Below are 19,135 nucleotides of genomic sequence, written 5' to 3'. Positions count from 1 at the left end.
ATTCTAAGGGGTGAAGCAGGGGCCAACAAGGTACTAACAGACAAGCATCGGCCAGTGATGCACTAGCTCCTGTGGTCTGGGCACAAAAGTGCTGAATCCCACCTCCGAGGCTCCTGTTTGAGGTCCCTCCTAGTCTTGTTTGCAATTCCCATGCTCCAGCTGAGGCCATGAACGGGCAGAGCCCATCAAATGACACCACTGTTGTGGAGTAATCTTCCTGTACACAGTGAGGATGTATGTGTCTTTGGCAAGGCGCCTTCTGATTGGTTTAGTAAAGAGCTGAATGGCCAATAGCTAGATAGAAAGAGATTAGTGAGACTTCTGGGTGGAGAGAGGGTGAGGAGGAGATGATCCTAGGCATGGGAGAGATGTACATGGAGAGGAAACAGGGGATGCAAGATGGAAGAAAGGTAAAAAGCCATAAGACAAAATGTAGATTAATATAAATGGGTTAATTTAAGTTATAAGAGCTGGTGGGACTAGCCTAAACTATAGGCCAAGCTTTCATAATTAATAATAAATTTCCATGTCATTTTTTGTGAGCTCTAAGTCCAAAGAAAAATCTGCCTACACAACACCTTCCATGAGCATGGGAAGAGACGTGGAGTATCTGCCCAAAGCAAATGGTCCCTGCAGGTCACAGGGCCTCCACCATGTTCAGAAGCACTGGCTCCCCGCTTGTTTCATGGGCTCCCAGGACACATTCAGAAAGATGCCGAACTTCTAAAAGGTTTAAAGGGCTGTGAGCAAGCCATCTTTGAGACAGTTGCTAAGGCGTGCTAAGGCGTGCTAAGGTGTGCTAAGGTGTACTTGGTTCATTCAGATCTTAGTTTCCTCTGTTGGGAGTCAAAGCAGGGAAACCCTTCACAGAAGTGTGTCCTTCCCCAATCTTTAAACCAGATCTAAACTCAGCTAATAACCAATTAGCTCCTCAATTTCTCTTGAGGATACTCATTGTTCATGTGGCAAAAGAGCATCATTCATTGGCCAAGCCATGTGAGACAAACAGAAAAAATATTTTAACCCTTAGGAGCTGTCTGGATGGCCAAGGAAAAGTCATTATGAAAGCCTCCTTGGCTCCTGTGTTATTTTCTGCAGTGACAAACGATCAGGTGCTCCTCAGAATCATGAGCAATGGGTGCTCTGGGGAAGCCACCAGGGCTTGGGTCTCCATAGGGATAGCACAAAGAATTCACCAAAAAGAAGCTCCAGGGATAAGAGCTTCCTGACATCATGCACTTGGCACTGGAGCCTGCCAGACTTGGGAAAAGTAACTGGCAGAGCGGCTGCCCTGGAAGTGACTGCCAGGCTTCCAATGGCCCCAGCTCAGAGGAGCTGGTGTGTGGTTGCGTGGAAGCTGCTGTAAAGGCAGCTCCATTTTCAAAACACTCCAGTATGGCTGGAATTCCACCGCTGTCTTAATATGGCATGCTTCCCTCATACTCCCTTAATATACCATTAGAAACAGGTATATTAAGGAGAGTCTTTTGGGGAAGTTGCTAACTTTGCTAATTTTTTTTTCAAGCTTCTGAATAAGGCAACACTTTTCTCCTGGTCAAGAGGGTAAGCTCTGAAAAAACAAAATATAGAGAGATGGGAGGGGCACTTGGTATTCATTCTAACACAGGTGGTGATGGTGTCTTTTATTATTGTTTGGGGTCTGACATCAGTGCAAGTGGGGGTCTTAAAAGAAGGGATGCACAGGAAATGAAGCGGGGAGGAGTCAGCCATTTTAATCAAGAACGAAGCAGGGCTTTTGTGTAAACAAAGGCTGTGGGAGGGGGAAATAAAAACATTTGCATAGAAGTTTTATAAGTTGGGGAAGGTTAAAAAAATCTGAATTCCTTGCCATAAGACACAAATTATATAGTATTTGATAGAAAAGACTCAGAGCAAATGTTTCTTAAAAACCCCTCGCCTCACTTTTGAACAGTCATTTTCTTCAAACTAATTACGAAGGCACCGTTCTTCTATCCTGTCCTGAGGAAAGAAACTGCAATAGAGGGGGTATCTGTTTAGTAGTGGTTGGCTCAGCACACCTGAGTTAGGCCTCCAGTACAGGGTATCAATTACTCCATCTAGTTCCTCTGCATGGTTTAAGGTGAGCCTGCCTCCCAGGGTTGGTCCCTTGGCCAGGAGATTGGCCTGGTCTCTTTGGAATGTTCGGTCTCTACTCATGCCAGAATTTACTCTCTTGGCCAGGATGAGTTTTCTCTTAGGCCTTCATTACTGTTTTTACATTCTGCCTCCCTAAAGGGGTAACCCTAGAATCATTTGGGAGCCAGTTAAGAGATCAGAGCTCCCCAGACACTGTCAGTATCACTGGCTTCTGGCAAGAGTCCCAAGGACATTTCTGTCTTTTAGTTAAGAAAAAAAAACTGGTCATTTTTCTCTGGAGAATTTATAAACTTCTCGATAAAGAGATCACAGTTTCCAATTTTTTAAATTTAAATTTTATGTGAGATTTTATGCCTTTATATTTTTAAATTTTAATTTTTGAGAATTTCATACATATATACAATGAAATGCAATTATACCTACTCCTGCTTTACCCTCCCAGCTCTCCCATATTCTCCCAACACATCTCCTTCCCAACTTTGTTGTTGTTTTTTTTTTTTTTTTAATTTACACACCACGGAATTCAGTCAGATATGTGTGGATCCATCCACTGGAGCATGGAAAACTTATCAGTGTCCACACGCTTACAAAAAGAATAATTCTCCTTCTCCCAGCAGCTATTATCTGCTAGTAGTTCCTCAGTAAGGCATGGGGCCTGTGGACCATCCACCCGGTATTTGCTTGTTCTGGTGCAGGTGATGGACGCCGCACTGGGTTCATGAGCGCTACAGCCATGCCGTGTCCACAGGACAGCACTGCACGGCACTCCTCCTCTGGCTCTCAAATGCCTTCTTCCCCTCTTCTACAGTGTTCCTTACGCTGTGGTGGAGGTGGTGGTGGTGGTGGTGGAGGTGGGAGTGGGGGTGTTGGTGGGGGTGAGGGTGGGAGTGGGAGTAGAGGTGGGGGTGGGGGTGTTGGTAGGAGTGGTGGTGGTGGGGGTGCTGGTGGGGGTGAGGTGCATATGCACACATACAGTGACATGTGGGAGGGGTGGTAAGTTTATACTTTCTCTCTTGGGGGGCAGTCTGAACTCAAAGTGATTTTTAACTGACCCTTTCATTGTGCAGATGTTTTCATTGAAGGCAAATTCGGTTACATCAGATCAGAGGTAGGAATACGCGGGGAAAGAGGCACCGGCAGGCAAGGTTAGGAGAAAGAACAAAACTTCCACACTTACCCTACGACCACAATTATAAAATCTAGTAAATTCCAACCATTGCGGAGGTAAGCGTTGGGGTGAAAGAGAAGTCCATAGGCAATTACTTTTAAAAATGCTTCCACGGTAAAAATTATGAGAAAGAGATATTCCACTCGCTCCTAGGAAACAAAAATAGAAAAGAGAGAAAAATAAATCAGTAAGTTCAGGGATTCGGGAAGTCCAGACGCAGCAGAGTTCACAGGTGCTGTCGCACTCAGCACAAGGCTTCAGCCTGCCGTGGACTGTGTGCTCAGTGTGGTACCAGCAGAGCACATGGCCTGTAACGTCACTGGTGTCACCGCTTGTAAAAGCACATTGTGATGCTTGCTCACTGGTGAAAGGGTCTACTGATATGCTTCCCAGAATGCAAGGCGGTGGCCAACAATGGTGAGGACAGGTGAGCACAGGTCTGGACTTGCAGCCTGCAAGCTAACTGTATGGATGACAGCTCCTCCAACACCAGGGCTCCAGCTGGAGGAGAGTAAAGAGATTTGTTGTTGTTTTCAAATGCTGTCGTTAAAATGTAAATTAGGACCATGCAAAACTTCCACTCCCAAAGAATCATTTAACCAGATAACATTTTGCTGTGCCTTCTAAAGTGAGAGCTCAGATGGTCTTAGTCTCCAGGGGAATAAGACCAGGACAGTGGGGATTAGAAGCAGGTGAGCTGAGCCCTAGCAATACTGTGCCAGGCTTCTGTTAACAAGTCCCAAGGGCAGCAGGCTGGGTTTCATGAGGGGACCAGTTGACATCCAAAATAAATGTAAAAACACTGCCCTGAAGAAATTGAGGGTATCAATTTCTGAACAGAGGCAATATGTGGATCCCGAAATTTGAGATCTCTCTTGTGGGAAAACAGCTCTCTGTCCAAAGACACACTGTAGGTAACCAACCTACAGGAGCTGAGCAGGGACAAGGTGGTGAATACAAAAGCCTGCTTTTCTTCTCAAGGGGCAGAGCAGCCTTTTCTACCCTAACACCTAGGAGAAACATTGGTGCTTAGCATGTAATTCTTATCCTAACTGCACTCACCTGAATCGACTCTGGGAAGCACATGTTTTTCTGCTTAACCACTGTTTCCCTCTCTCTACCCTAACACAGAGCCTTGGGGCACGACCTGGTGGACACTGCTTGGGTCCCTTCATTCTCCACAGCTCAGCCTTACAGGAGCCTCAGGCGGCCTCTTCCTGGAGCCAGAAAACACCAGGCAGGGACAGTCTATCCCATGTCACAAAGCAGGCCGGGGCCAGTCCACAGCCTCCAAGAGGCTCTCAGCTCAGGATCCTAAGACCCATGTCCCCCCCTCTGCCAGGCCAAGGAACACTCACTGAAGACCTCTGGGCCCACAAACAAACAAGCCACATACCAGAGAGGCCCACTGCCCATGACAGCTTGCCATCTCCCATGAAGGCCTTCTCTGGGGGCTACACGGGTTCTGGGGACTCTGTGGGGAACTAGGCCAGCGCAGATGGCCAATGCTTCTTGCCACTCTTCCCATCCCTAGATATCTAGGAGCACCAGGCTCACCGTGAGGAGTCCTGGGAAAAACAATCTGTGGCCTCAATGGTAAAGAAGACAGTTCTAGGCCTCATCCAGAGCTGCCAGAGAAGGTCACCTGGCTGTGGTGCCTAGGAAAAGGGGTGAGCTACACAATTCCAGGGGGGCTTGAGACCAAGTCTAAGAACTACGGACCCACGTGCTGCTGAAGCCCTCAAGCAGGTGGGAACAATGGGGAGGAAGTGAGCAGTCAGTCGGGTTTAATCAGCACCTCAGGTCCTTTACTTCCTCTTTTAGCACCAACAAGTTGGCCTGCAGATGTGACTGCCTTGTTCTAGGGAGCAGGACCAATCTACCCTGCATGGTAGGGTCAATGTCTTTGTATCAGATGGTGCTGGGTTAGAACAGAGCCCTGCACATTGAAGGGACAAGCAGGTCACAGAAGGTGCTACTATAGCCTGAGGATGGTGGGAGAAGAAGCTGTCAGTCACTCACTGGTCTCCACACTCCGCCCCAGGATAGCTAAGAGCTGCATTAAACACCAGAAAACATTCCATTCCTATTCATACTCCCCAACCCTCCACAGCTCCACCCCCATCCAGACTCCCCAACCCTCCACAGCTCCACCCCCATCCAGACTCCCCAACCCTCCACAGCTCCACCCTGATCCAGACTCCCCAACCCTCCACAGCTCCACCCCCATCTGGACTCCCCAGCCCTCCACAGCTCCACCCCCATCTGGACTCCCCAGCCCTCCACAGCTCCACCTCCATCCAGACTCCCCAACCCTCCACAGCTCCACCCCCATCTGGACTCCCCAGCCCTCCACAGCATCTCACTCAGTTGGAGGTGCGATGACAAGAAAACTAAAGCAAACAGATACAAGATGGGTAGGCACTGCCGGGTTCTGTGTGTTTCCACTCATGAACACCTTCATTGCTTTTGTTTTTATTCACTTGCCCATCCACATACCCAACTACTAGGCATGCATGTACCTTTCTTCCCATGCATCCAGCCCATTCATCCATGTATGCATCTACCCATCTACCCATTCATTATCCATCCATCCATCCATCCATCCATCCATCCATCCATCCACCCATCCATCCACATATCCACACATTTATCCATGCCTGTGTCCTTGCTTCTGTCCACTTAGTCATTTACCTATCCATCTCACTCAATCCTCCAGGACAACTAGGATACAATCAGATAGACTGCCAGAAACTGACTCTGGAGTTTCCTCTCAGCTGTCTGGACAATAAGCATCCTGGAAGAGACAGCACCCAAGTTCAGATTTTACCCCTCCGCAGGAAGAGCTGCTGCGGTGTCCCAAAGACTCCTAGGGCCCTATATTCTGGGAAACCTGAATTCCTACATGGCTTTAATAAAATGAACTGAGTGGAAAGGGCCACGGCTTCAGGAACAGGACATTTTCCAAACACCTCATAGAACTTGGCATGGATATGTATGGGATTTCACCATTTTCCATTTATCTTTTATTTATGTATGTCTTACCCATTCAGCTACATGGTAGGCTCTCGAGGGACACAAGTCTATGATGTTTCGATAGTAATAATGAATGAATCCTCTTGATTCCAGCATTGAGTGGTTTGTGTCTTTAAGCAAGTCGCTTCCCTTGTCTGAATCAGTTTTTATCATATGTAAAAGGAGGAGAAACTCTGTCTTACTGCACTGAGCCCTGGGCATCCCAGGCTGTGGAAAGCACAGAGGCAAGGCAGGGGAAGCCAGTGGCATTAGGGCACTTGAATGTTAACAGGGCTGTACTAGCTCAATACTGGTTTCCATAGGTCCTGACCCTGGGGAATGGAGTCCAGGGAGCTAGTCTGATGTAAACAGAAAACACGGACAGAACACAAGGTAAAAACAAAGTAAAACTCCCTTTTACTGGCCAGTCTGAAAACTTTTGTCAACTTACTATGTTTGGGATGTAATCTAGAAGAAGGAACACTATTCTGTGCCTTTTCTTATAGCTGGGAACCCAGCTCTTGCCCCTCCAAAATCCAGTAGTACATAAGGATGGCAGTCTCAGATCTGGTTAAGGCCAGATGGACACCAGGGAATGGAAGACATCTGTCATTAGTGAATTTATTGTTCTTTGTATGTTAGGGAGCACATTCATGAGCAGAAGCCACATCAGGGTCGGTCTTTTAGGATGGGGACAACCATGGAGGACTAGCAGGCTATTCACGTATGTGTGCATAGGCGGCACACACATACCTGAAAGAGCTAGGAGATGCTAAATGCCACCACCCAAAGTTGGGAACTCATACCAGAGAGCCTGTGGGTACCAATGGAGATTTATGGTGAGTGTATTTCTCAAAGCTGCCAAGAAGTCTGCCCCAAGCAGAATTGATGAGCTCAGTTGCACAATTTCCTCTCAGGACAACACACACAAACAGCAAGCACAACAGCCCCATTTCACACAGCACGCCACATTCCAAATTGCTTCATAGCGTAAGCACCATTCACCCCGACCTCTAAGCCGTCTTCTGTCTTTTCTCCAGCCGAGAGACCAATAAGCATACAGCCTTAACTCTATGATTTCCGGGCCTTCTCTCATACGTTCCTTCTGTGTCACTAAATCTTTCCTGAATTCTACTCTGCCCAGCTAAGCAGGACATGGGTGGGCCTGTGGAACAAGAAGGCAGAACAATTAAGACCCACATGCCCACTGCTCTCTACAGCAGAGAAACCCCATCTGGGTGAGTATACAGTCCAGACAATGAGCTACACTGCAGCTGTTGCTGTCCACACATTGACTGAAAGAAGCCCCGAGTCACTGTGCCCATTGGTAGATGAAGAGCCACCCCCAGGCAAGGTTAGCAAAGCGGGCAGCAAGGCACAGACACTACAGAGAAATGCACACTTCGTCCGGGGTCCCCACTGCAGCCTGAAATGAGGTAAGAGGAAGAGTTCCCTTCCTTCCCAGAGCAAGGACTAAACAGAAGACGGAGAGCACAGTGATGGAATATTATCTAGCTGTGAAAAGGAATGAAGCTTTCATGTATGCCACAAGGCTAATCATTCAAAGTCTAAGGAGCCAATCACAAGAGATCAAATACTGTGTGTTCTACTTACAACAAACACCTGCACTAGCGAATTCACAGACCCAGAGAGCACATCAAAGCACTGGGGGCTGGGGAAGAAGATAAGTCCATGTTTAATGGGTGTAAAGTTTCAGTTTGGGGCAAGGATGATTCTCTGGGTGTACCTAACACCACTGAGTCAGACACTTATCTGTGGTCAGAATGGCAAGTCTTACGTTGTGTCTTTCGCCACTGTGAAAATGGAAAGGAAACATTCTTTAGGACACTGGGTGCTTCTCAGCTCTAGCCATCTAGAGTTCTGAGGTAAGAATTAAAATGGGGTGTGTTCCATCTTGATGGGGAAGGTTCTTCAGAGGTAGATTAGGAGCCTGTCTGGTTGTGGGTGGGAAGTCCACATTTCAAAGAACGAAAGTGGGGGAATTTGAGGGCAAGCCTCATTCAGAAGCCTCCTTTAGAAAGTCTGGGATGTTTCTAACAGTTTGGACATTACTGTAAAGGGCAAATGGATAAGAAAAACAACCAATGAACCAACCAACCAAACAAACAAACAACCCAACAACCAACCAAACAACCAACCAGCCAGCCAGCCAGCCAGCCAGCCAACCAACCAACCAACCAACCAAAACATTTACTGTCCCAGAGTAAAAGGAGACTTAAAAAGAAAAATGCTATTTATTGCTGGCAAGAGGCAGGTGTGTTGATGGAGCGGTGGGCCACTTCCTGCCATCCGGCTAGCTTTACCCAAAATAATTACACGGAAACTGTATTCTTTTAAACACTGCTTGGTCCATTAGTTCTAGCCTCTTATTGGCTAATTCTCACATCTTGATTAACCCATTTCCAATAATCTGTGTAGCACCATGAGCTGGTGGCTTACCAGGGAGATTCTTAAACTGCGTCTGCCTCGGAGAGCTATGGTGACTCTGCCTCACTTCCCTTCTTCCCAGCATTCTGTTCTGTCAAAGGCCAAGCAGTTTCTTTATTAATTAACCAATGAAAGCAACAGATAGACAAATGACCCACCCCCATCACAGGCGTAGTTGGAGGGTTGAAGAGGCTGCTGGTCCCACTGCCCGTCTAGGAGTTATGCACACCCCACATCCTACACAGTCTGTTTCTCTGTGCCTGCCTATTGCGCAAAGTTGAGTGATTTACCAGTTTCCTTCATGCACATCTCCTTCCCTGAGGGCCTGTCTTACTTCACTGCTGGGGAAGAGAAGGAAGTTTGGGGCTCAAGTCAGAGTGTGGGGGACGAGACCTGCTCACCACCTCCCAGTCCCACCTCAGGCCTGTGTTCTCCTGGAGCACATGGTTTTCTAAGTGGAAACCTCCTCCATTCCTGCTTGGTGTCCAGCATTTGAACTACTGGCCTTTGCACACTGTTGCCCTTGGAGACAACAGGAAGCCTAATGTCACCCTGGCCAGTCTTCTCCCTCCCCACTGAACTGCCCCACCCAAGGCCACTGATCTCACTGGAGTCTGTTAGAATCCTTTCCTCTCTTAGGTGAAAAAGAGATGACCATGGGTGACAAATATTGCCAATCAGGGCTGGATCATGTAGGGACAACAGGCATTGGCTTAGTGAGTGTGGGTTGATGGGTAATTTTCCAATTTGGAGGCATATGCAGGCAAAGCCTTTAGTGCTTTACTAACTACCTACATTCACTTGAGGTGAGCAACACCTAGCTAGGCAACAGGACTACTCTCTGCCCATCCCACAGCTACCCCCATTCTGGGCCCAATTATTGACTATCTAGATACTGGTTTAGTTAGGATTTTTATTGCTGTAAAGAGACACCATGACCACAGCAACTCTTATAAAGAAAATATTTAATTGGGGTAGCTTCGTTACATTTTCAGAGGTTCAGTGCATTATCATCATGATGGGGAACATAGGGGCGCTCAGCCAGACATGGTGCTGGAGGAACAGCTGAGAGTCCTATATCTCACAGGCAACAGGAAGCTGACTGACACACTTGGTATCCTGAGAATAGGAAACCTCAAAACCCACCCCGACAGTGACACACTTCCTCCAACAAGGCCACGCCCATTCCAACAAAGCTGCACCTCATAACAGTGACACTCACTATGAGATTATGGGGACCAGGTGCATCCATACCACCACAGACACCAAAACAGCGATTTCTGTGATTTACAGCTATCTAGGCAATTCCCTAGCAGTTCCCGTGACCTTCAAGCGAGTCCATCTTTCTGTGCGGATCCAGGATTCATCACTAGCTACATCCCTGACCACCACTCATTGCTCCAGTCAACCCAGCAGCTCACGACACCCAAACCAGATTGGCTAGCTGTGAAAGGTCCCTTTTTCCACTCCTCCATCCTCCTCCATCGCCTGAGATCCAGCTCAATGGCCACCACCTGCCTCCCTTGCCTCAAGGGGTGGAAGGAGCCCACTGGGGCCTGCAGCACCCGTTGCACACAGGGCCATCACAGCACACTTTATGGTGCATGTGGTTTCTTCGTTCTTCTCCCCCCCAGGGAATCAGCATCTACAGGGCAGAAGCAGGTGTCTTTGCCGCCATGGCTCAGAGGTGCCTTTCCATGAAAGGCAAAGGAGAAGAGGAGGAATGGCTCTAGGTTCCTACATATCTGGGCTCAAAGCACAAGCTACGCAAACTGTTTCAGGTCCAGCTTCTTTGCTACTGAAGTGGGAATAATTATTCATGCCCTTGGGTCATCCTGAGAATGAGAAACCAGAACCGTCACTTTGAGTGGTAATTGCCGTCTTGCATGCTTGCATTCACAGTTGCATTCAATGTGCAAACATGCATGCACATAGAAAGTGTGCAACATACCTTTGTTGAGTGGACCCATCATCTCTGTTCTCATGTCTCTGAGTATCCTCCCAGAGGCCCTAGCCCCTCCTTCATCCTCAGGGCCTCTGTTGAGGACAGCAGTCAGCAACACTACCCGATGCCTCTCCTCCTCCTCCCTGCTCACATCAGCTGTCCTCCCTTTTAAGTGGTGGCATATTCCTGGTCCTCTCTTGATTGTCTTTATTTCAACAAAAACAAGAGGCACGAGGCCCCACATCTACTCTCTAGTATCAAAACCACACGAAAACATCAAAACAAACTCCCCCGCTGTATTCTGTTTGCTGAGTTCTATTTGTTCCGAACCCTCGTGGGCATCTCGTTCCTCAGCCCTCTGATCCACGGGAATAGGTTCCATTCTAGTTTCACAGACTCCCAACCCATAGCTCTGTGCATTTTCCTGTATTGCAGGAAAGCCACTGTCCCTTGGTATGAATGAGGGGACTAAGGAAGGTCCATGTCTTTACAAGGTTTGATAACCACATGATCATCGCCTCCGTGGGAACTCTCTGGGCAGAACTTCAGCTCCCACAGTGGGTACTTGTGCATCCATCTGTATGTACACTGAGTCTCATGGCCCCTAGTGGATCAGGAAGAGTGAGTACCTTTCTCCTCTTCCCTGTCCTCTTTCTATCACATCCCCACCATCACCACATCGCAATCACAAGGCATGACCACTGTTATCTCCTTCTTCACCTCCATCATACCACCGTCACCGCCACTAGCATCACCACCACACTACCCACGTGATCACTGTCACCGCCATCTTCATCCCATCCTTGGTAGAAATATTTCCTCCATTTGCACCACAATTGACCAGATTCTTCAGTCCTTCTCCTACTGGCAGCGCTGCATGAGGGGTACGAGCCTCATCTCTGTGACTACATAAGGAAGCTCACCAGAGAGGGTAGAGGATCTTCCACAACATGGTTAGTGAGAGGGAGAGCTGCAATAACGTTTTGTTTTTCTTCATTTGGGGGGATTATAGAGAAAGCTGAACCCTATCAGCTTTCTCCTCCACTACCCTAGGGCTCTAGCATTTTTGTCTGAATGGGGATGTGTTCTGGGGTGGGATGACCGGTCTCTGGGTGACACTCAGCAATGTAAGCAAGCCTGTGCCAGAGTCCCCAGCCCAGGACACTCAGTCCTTGCATGGCATTTAGACATAGGGCTGCAGAAGTCACCACCGCTCTTCTACAGACCCATGGTCTTTCCCCACAACTGGTCAAACCCACCACCCAGTGTACAAACCAAACACTGGTCTCATTTCTCATGGGACAGCAATCCTTGCCCCCACCCACTGTGGTATGTGACCCAACCTAACAACTGTGGTGGGAAGGAAAGGTTTCTGACTGGTGCTCTGGTGCTGGCCACACTCATGTTTGTAGGACACGGGACCATGATGGGCGCAGGGGCAGGGCGGCAGCAGTGAGCCAAGGGTGACAAGAGCATGGGGTAGAAAGGCCTCAAATCTAACATGAGTCGCAAAGTGGTGAGTTAATTCGGATGCTGCCCTGGTTTGGGGCTCCTTTACCCTGTCCTCATGAAAGCTGTTCTAGACCTGCATTTTCCACCTCCGTCCTCCACAGTCCACATCAGACTGAAATCCAGCTCATTTTCACACACCGGGGAAAAAGCAAGCGCGCGTAAGCCTGGCACAGGAAGATGATCTCAGATCATGGTCCGACTAGACCTCCAGCATGGCCTAGACCGCTATCAGAGGGCAGCCAGCAGGGCTCCAAGCTCAGCTCTCCTTGCGGCACATGACTGACAGTGGAGGACAAGCTGCAGGAGGCGGGTACTCACTCTACAGGCCTTGAAGCAGCCAGGCTGAACCACAGAGGCCCTGTTATCCTACCACCAGCGACACCCAGGGATGAAGAATGCGGGGGCACAGACTTGGGGTTCTCCTGTCTTATCTGAGCATTTTTCTTACCTTCAAAGGATGAAGGAACATTTGAGCAAGGAATGTCTCATCACCTCACACTGAGTGCTGTACCGTTTTAGCAGAGGTCCCTAGTCCTGATTCATCAGGCTCCACTTCTCTTCCCTCCCCATCCACTGTCCCTTGTCATCCCCCAGCACCACAATTCCAGTCAAGAGCCTCACTTCCTACCTTCCTGCTGCCACTAAGGCCACAAGGCACCTGGCTTGTGAGGCTCTCACGCCCCTAGGGGCCAACTGTATTCAGCCCCTAGAAGAGGACTATTATGCCTTCTCCAGGTCTGGTGACCTCCTTCTCCTGTGCTCACCCTTGCCTTTGGTCCATCTGTCTGTCTGCTTATTTAGCATATTCCTATCTGGCTCTAGAGCTCATATGACAAACTTTCTGAGGACAGCCAGCGGCTCTAGGAACTGAGTCCCCTGGAGCCATGTCTCAGCATAGTCTATGTCTGCAATGCTTTGTGCAGGGCTAGGAAACCACATGACTTCCCACCATGAAGGACAGTGAGAGTCACCATGGCTAATGTCCCAGCCCTGTCCTTCCTCTCCTGTCCAGAGCTCCTTACAGTAGACAGCGGGCTTTCCTGGCCCAAGCTGCTTCACTGAGCAGGTGTGCAACTTGGTGTACAACTCCAGGAACAGCAAAAGATGGCTTCCTTCTTAAACAGCCCTTCTCCACTCATACCATGTGAATTCAACAAGGAGCCCCATCACTGTCAATATAAAGAACAAGGTCTGGGGACGCTGCACTCTGAGGCATAGACACAAAGATACGCCTATAAGTACTGTATGTCCTCACGCACACGTAGAGATCAAGAGGCTTAATCCTCATAGGAAAGACTCAAATAATCACTAGAGGCTGGAATTGGAGGCAAAGAGTGTGGCCTGGCCCTAGGCACCAACATGTAATAATATAGGAACAACTGGTTCTGGTGTTCTATAGCACAGCACAGTGCCTGTGCTCTATAGCTAGGCACAATACAGTCACTAAAAGCACAGCAGTGACCATGGTCCACAGCCGTGAACAGTATGGACACTAAAAGCAGAAACTAAAGGACCCTGACTCACCCAAGTATAGGCACTGGAGGAGGTAAAAATGCTAACGACGCTAGGCTGGTCATCATGTCTTAGAGACATGCTCACAATTTCCTTATTGTCTCCAATAAATACGCACAGATATCACATGTCAATTAGGAAATCAAAGAGTATAATATGCGACCTCTGTCATGTGGCCTCACAGTCTACAGGAGGCAGGAGAGCATGCATCATGCAGACAAATTATCATGCAGGGCCACATGTGGACAGGCCTTCAGTGATCACCATGGACACCAGAAATGCAGGACAGGAGAAAGGGTAGATTTGCTAGGGTTGGAGGCTGGGGTGTATGACGTCAGACAGTTGAGTCTTTGTCACATGTGGGCAATAAGGTTCCCCAGGAGACACAAAAGGAAGAGCCTTTTTTGCCCTAATTTTCACTGTAGAACAAAATGGTAGATATATTTGGTGGAAAATATATGAATATGTGAAAATATCATAATGATGATCGTGGCGGTGTTTGCTGTGACAGTGAAACAGCTACTAATATTTTGCACTTAGTATAACCTAGACTATGTGCTAAATAATGCCGGGTAGAAAGAGAAGGCTTAGAGCACAGCAGGTTTTGAGTGATAGAACAGCGGCCACATTTGCACTAAGGAGATAGCACCTGGGTGTAAGACCCATGATGAAGGGCTCAGGCTGTAACTCAGTGGTGGAGGCCCTGTGTTCACACCTCAGTGAGGTGTGTGTGTGTGTGTGTGTGTGTGTGTGTGTGTGTGTGAGAGAGAGAGAGAGAGAGAGAGAGAGAGAGAGAGAGAGAGAGAGAACCGCAGTGATGAAGTGGTAATGGTTTGAGACTGAAGGGTAATAAGTGTTTTAGGGAGATAATAGGTAAAGCCATGTTTGGATGCCCTCGACTGAATAGAGAGACACCTGCAGGGTTCCAGGAATGGAATAGTGATGGTTGACTAGAGAGGGCACAGTAGCTCGGAGAGCAGGCACTCTGCGCACAGCCTACAGGCCACAGAGCCGCCATGGCTAGATGGCTGCCTGGCTATCCCAAAGGCAATCTAATTTTAAAAAGTGTTTCTTGCGAGCTATAAACGGTCATAATTCTGGCTTTCTGTTGGTGTCTCCTTTTCCCTGTAAAAATGGACCTGCATGCCTTGCTGATTGGTTCAATTATGGTGCTATAAAACAGAAAACAGAAAACGGCGTGGGGGGGGGGGTATTTAATCAAGGTGACTCATGATCTTGCCCTTGGGGTCCTCAGCAGGGGAAGGTGAGCTCTGGGTCATCTCCCCCCAGGTGAGGAGGAATTCAGTGCTGGGAATCTTAGGATGTGGACCTCCAGGGGCCATGGACTGGAGATCCCTGCAATCCCCCTGCTCTTTCCAATGGCCCCTGTCACAGGGTCTTCACCCTAAAGCAGCAGAACAGCCACTGAAGTGTTGGTCGCTGTCCTCGTGGGGAGGCAGAGCACTGACCCAAAATGTGGCTTGGCCAATCTGAACTCCTAGCTCCTGGTTTATGCTTCCTGCCAGGTCCTAGGCCCAGTGCTTTATATACATCTTTACACACGTTTCTGTGACCCCTGGGAGGCAAGCTGACAGGCACATTGACAGGATCAGACGCTGGGCCTGCTGGCCTCACCATGCCGCACTAACCCTTTTACAGCATGGCAGAGCACACTGAATTGTTGGGTCCCTTACGGCCTCTGAGTGTTTCTCCCTCTGGAAACACGGCAAGGCAATGACTAGGTTACAGCAGCAGCAGACTGTTCTTGAAGTCAGAACCCTAGGTTCTAATTTTAGTCTCTCTGTGTCACCTGATGACCCGGGAGAGGTCACCAGTCTCTCCAGATCTGATTTTTCTCACCCGTGAAATGAACAGGCTGGTTTATCCGTCACTCCTAAACTTGGCTCTCTCAGACACCTAGATAGGCTCTGGGCCTCCAGCCAAGATCTACTGATCTGAAGTCTTCTGGATTTGGCTATCAGAACTTCTGGCAAGCTCCCCAGCCTGAAGAATGTAAATAATCTCCATGGCTACTTCTGGGCACAGTATTCTCTCTTAATCTTATATGTGTTCCCCACCCAGGGCCCGCTTTGGCACCTGAGAGGGAGAACGCTCTGCAAGAAATCAGCCTGGGCTCCACGCGTGGGGTGTGAAGGAAGCGCTGCCCACAGAGAGGCAGTGTGGGGCTGATGCGCTGGGTGGACAGAACCAGCATCAGGCAGCCTACAGGTGAGAGGCTCCGGCGGGCCAGCAATCAGCTAGGGCGACAAGCTGACTTCGCTCCGTGTACACAGCTTCACAGTGAGGACTCCGGGGAACACACAGAAAAGTCTGTCTGTATTCCTGGGGACTGTCACCCACACAGGGTGACCAGTACAGACCCAGGAATACAAGTAACAAGTACAGACTGAAGAACAGGGTGGGGCTGCTCCCACGGGAGCAAACAGTGTTTACATACATGACAGTCCAGCATTGGTCCCATGCATTCCTGGCTGCCCTAGACAAGGGAAGAGGAAGGGGGTGGGGTAGGGCGGCATTCAAGATGAGTTATCTCATTTCTGATCCTCAGGTAAGACATTTCATGTTTCTGCCTCCCAGTTGGGAATAATCTTTGCCCCGCTCACTCAGGATGAACACTAAGAGCAGATCTACAGCAAGTTAGGGACATTGCTTGTTACTGAGTGTCTGTGTCTGCCCCGCCCCCAGTTCATATGCTCAAATTTGAACCACAGGGCTAATGGCTTGGCTCAGATCTCAGGCCTTGGTAGGAATGGCACTGGCACCCACTACCTAGGCTGGGCTGAGGTGGGTAGCATGTGGTACCCGAGAGTGAGCAAAGGGCATGAATTCTATCTAAAGCACTTTCAACCTCCTAGAAGTTTCTCAACTTGATAATCAGAGCCATCCCTTGCAGATGGGGAGCACAGGATGATCCAGAATGGGGGTGACACCTGGAGGCTATGGGGGGCTTTTATGTGCTTAGGTGTATTTTATCACTCTTTGTCCTGCGAGGAAAGAAAGAATGTCTGTCTTGCAGTGCGACAGAAGCAGAAGTTGAAGCGGGCTTAGCTGCTCCAAGGAAGAGAGGTTGATACCCAAGTTCTCCGATGCCAGACTTTGTCTCCAAAGCACCCTGAAGGGTTCCGGGTGACTACAGGGCTCAGCTTCGCTCTAACAGTCGAGCAGGCAGAGTTCATTTCCTAGTGTCCAAATCTAGACCTCTATGGGCTTGAATGTTGTCCCCTTCCTCAGAGCCTCAAGATGAAACCTTATCTGAAAATGGCCTCTGCGGATAGAACTGAACAGTGTGAGGTCATCCCAGAGGAGACCGTGTGCAGCCACATGCTGACAGAGGCAGAGCCTGGCCATCTGGTGCTTCCAGAGGAAAGTCAAGGTTTCTGGTCATCACCAAAAGCTAAGCAAAAACTCGGGACAGCTTCCCTTGAGAGCAGCCCTACCCACAGCTTAATCCTGGACTCTGGCCTCCAGGATATAAAAATTCCTTGTCTTAAGAACTTCCTTTTATTGTACTTTGGTACAGTACCCCTGAGAAACAAACACGAAGCCACTGTGAAGCTCCAGTCCCTCTACAGTGCAGAGTCTACACAGTCCACAGAGGAGGCACCAGCGTGGAATAAACACTGCTCCCCACCTACTTCAGATTTACCACCGCTGCATCTCTGATTTTAAGGAGCTATCCCATGTCCTGCCTCTTGGGGACACATTATGGGGACCCATGTTAGAGAGGCAGGCAGAGCAGCGCGCGCACACACACACACACACACACACACACACACACACACACACACTTGGCTGACTGGCCCCCGGGCTGGGACTTCTGCTATGCTGTAGAGAGCTGAGCTCCCCCACAGACAGTCCTGTGACTGGATGACTTACTACTCCATATCTGTCTCACTAGATGCCTCTGGCACTTGGATCTCACCTCAGAGTCTCCAAGGAGGTGCATGCTGTCAGGAGCACAGCTCGCTGCCATTGCCGGAAGGGTATAGTCAATATCTCTAAAAAATAGAGCAAAGCAAGGCTGGGGAGATGTGGCGGTGGTTGAAGGGCTTGTTGTGCAAACATGAGGGCCTGTGTTCAGATCCTCAGAACCCACAGGAGGCTGGACACAGCAGCATATGGAATCCCTGCACTCCTACCATGAGATGTTAGGTGGAGAGAGCCCAGGAGCTCCCAGGCCAGCGAGGCTGGTGTACGGTGACAGACAAGCCGGCCTGAAACAAGGTAGGACCAGGGACAGATGTGAGAGGTTGTCCTTTGACCTTTATATGCATGTCATGTCACACAAGTGCCCTTCACACACACACACACACACACACACACACACACACACACACACACACACACACCACAGGAAGAGAAAGGAACAAGCCTGAAAGAACAAACTGAATAGGTGCCACGGTGGCTGATGTGGGAAGTCCTCTGTACGCTGTGAATATGCTTTATTACCGCTGGTTAATAAAGAAGCTGCTTTGGCCTAAGGCGGAGCAGAATACAGCTAGGTGGGAAATCCAAGCAGAGAGATAAGGAGAAAGATAGCAGAGTCGGGGAGATGCCAGCAGCAGTTGGGGGGAGCAAGACATGAGGTAACAAGTCAAGAGCCACATGGCAAAATACAGAATAATAAAAATGGGTTAATTTACATGTCAGAGCTAGCAAATAAGAAGCCTGAGCCAGCAGTCAAGCAATTATAAATGATATCAAGCCTCTGAATGATTATTTATAAGTGGCTGAGGGGACTGGTGGGTGGGAGAGAAAGCGGTCCAGAGGGACCTGAAGAGACTGAGAAAAGCTACAAGTGGTTGCCTGGAGGAGGCGGGGTCGGAACCAAGCAGTGGAAAGGACAGAGCGGAAAGGTGGCAAAAGTGAGGGTCAGAAGCCAAGTTCACCCAAATGTGGAAACGACAATGGTAAATTTTATACAAAGACATTTCTGTGTCAAACCTCCCAGGGAAGAAAGAGCAATATCTCCTTACCATGGCTATCATTCCAGTGTGTATGAGTAATTTATTTGTGTGTGTGTATGTTTTGTTTCAAAACTGTGACCATGCCTTCTCCACACAATGTTTAAATATCCGGTGTCTTTCTTCAGCTTTTTCTATGGCACACACAGTAATCCTGCAACATCAGGGCAGCGTTGGGAGGGGCATATGTGGGTATGTTTTTGTGATGTCTGTTTGTGTGTGGGACCAGGCCCTGATTTGGACCTGAAGTTCCCACCAACCTGGTAGTTCCAGGCTTTTCCCTCACAGGGGAAGTATGTCTACTGCCATACTGGGTCTCACCCTTGGACTTGCTTTTCTTATGTGGCCAAGAATAAGTCGGGGCCAGGTACTTTGTTAGCCCTTTCCTGATCACCTGCCCCCAGCTTAAGCTCTGCCCATGACCCATGCAGC

At 48.9% G+C, this 19,135-nt stretch overlaps 1 protein-coding gene across 11 annotated transcripts in view; it reads right to left on the bottom strand.

Moving 5' to 3' along the window:
• Nucleotides 1-19,135, bottom strand: part of Cacna1c (calcium voltage-gated channel subunit alpha1 C) — a 660,622-nt gene that overhangs the window by 201,842 nt on the left and 439,645 nt on the right. For all 11 annotated transcript variants that reach the window (XM_075982990.1, XM_075982987.1, XM_075982992.1 and 8 more), the window contains exon 4: nucleotides 3,296-3,435. In XM_075982990.1, the coding sequence (XP_075839105.1) occupies nucleotides 3,296-3,435 (140 nt within the window). The remainder of the gene's footprint in view (nucleotides 1-3,295; nucleotides 3,436-19,135) is intronic.

Source organism: Microtus pennsylvanicus, chromosome 8 (assembly GCF_037038515.1).
Source record: "Microtus pennsylvanicus isolate mMicPen1 chromosome 8, mMicPen1.hap1, whole genome shotgun sequence".
Taxonomy (NCBI): Eukaryota; Metazoa; Chordata; class Mammalia; order Rodentia; family Cricetidae; genus Microtus; species Microtus pennsylvanicus.
Note: the sequence above shows the minus strand (reverse complement) of the source record. Positions and strands in the feature narration are given on the sequence as shown.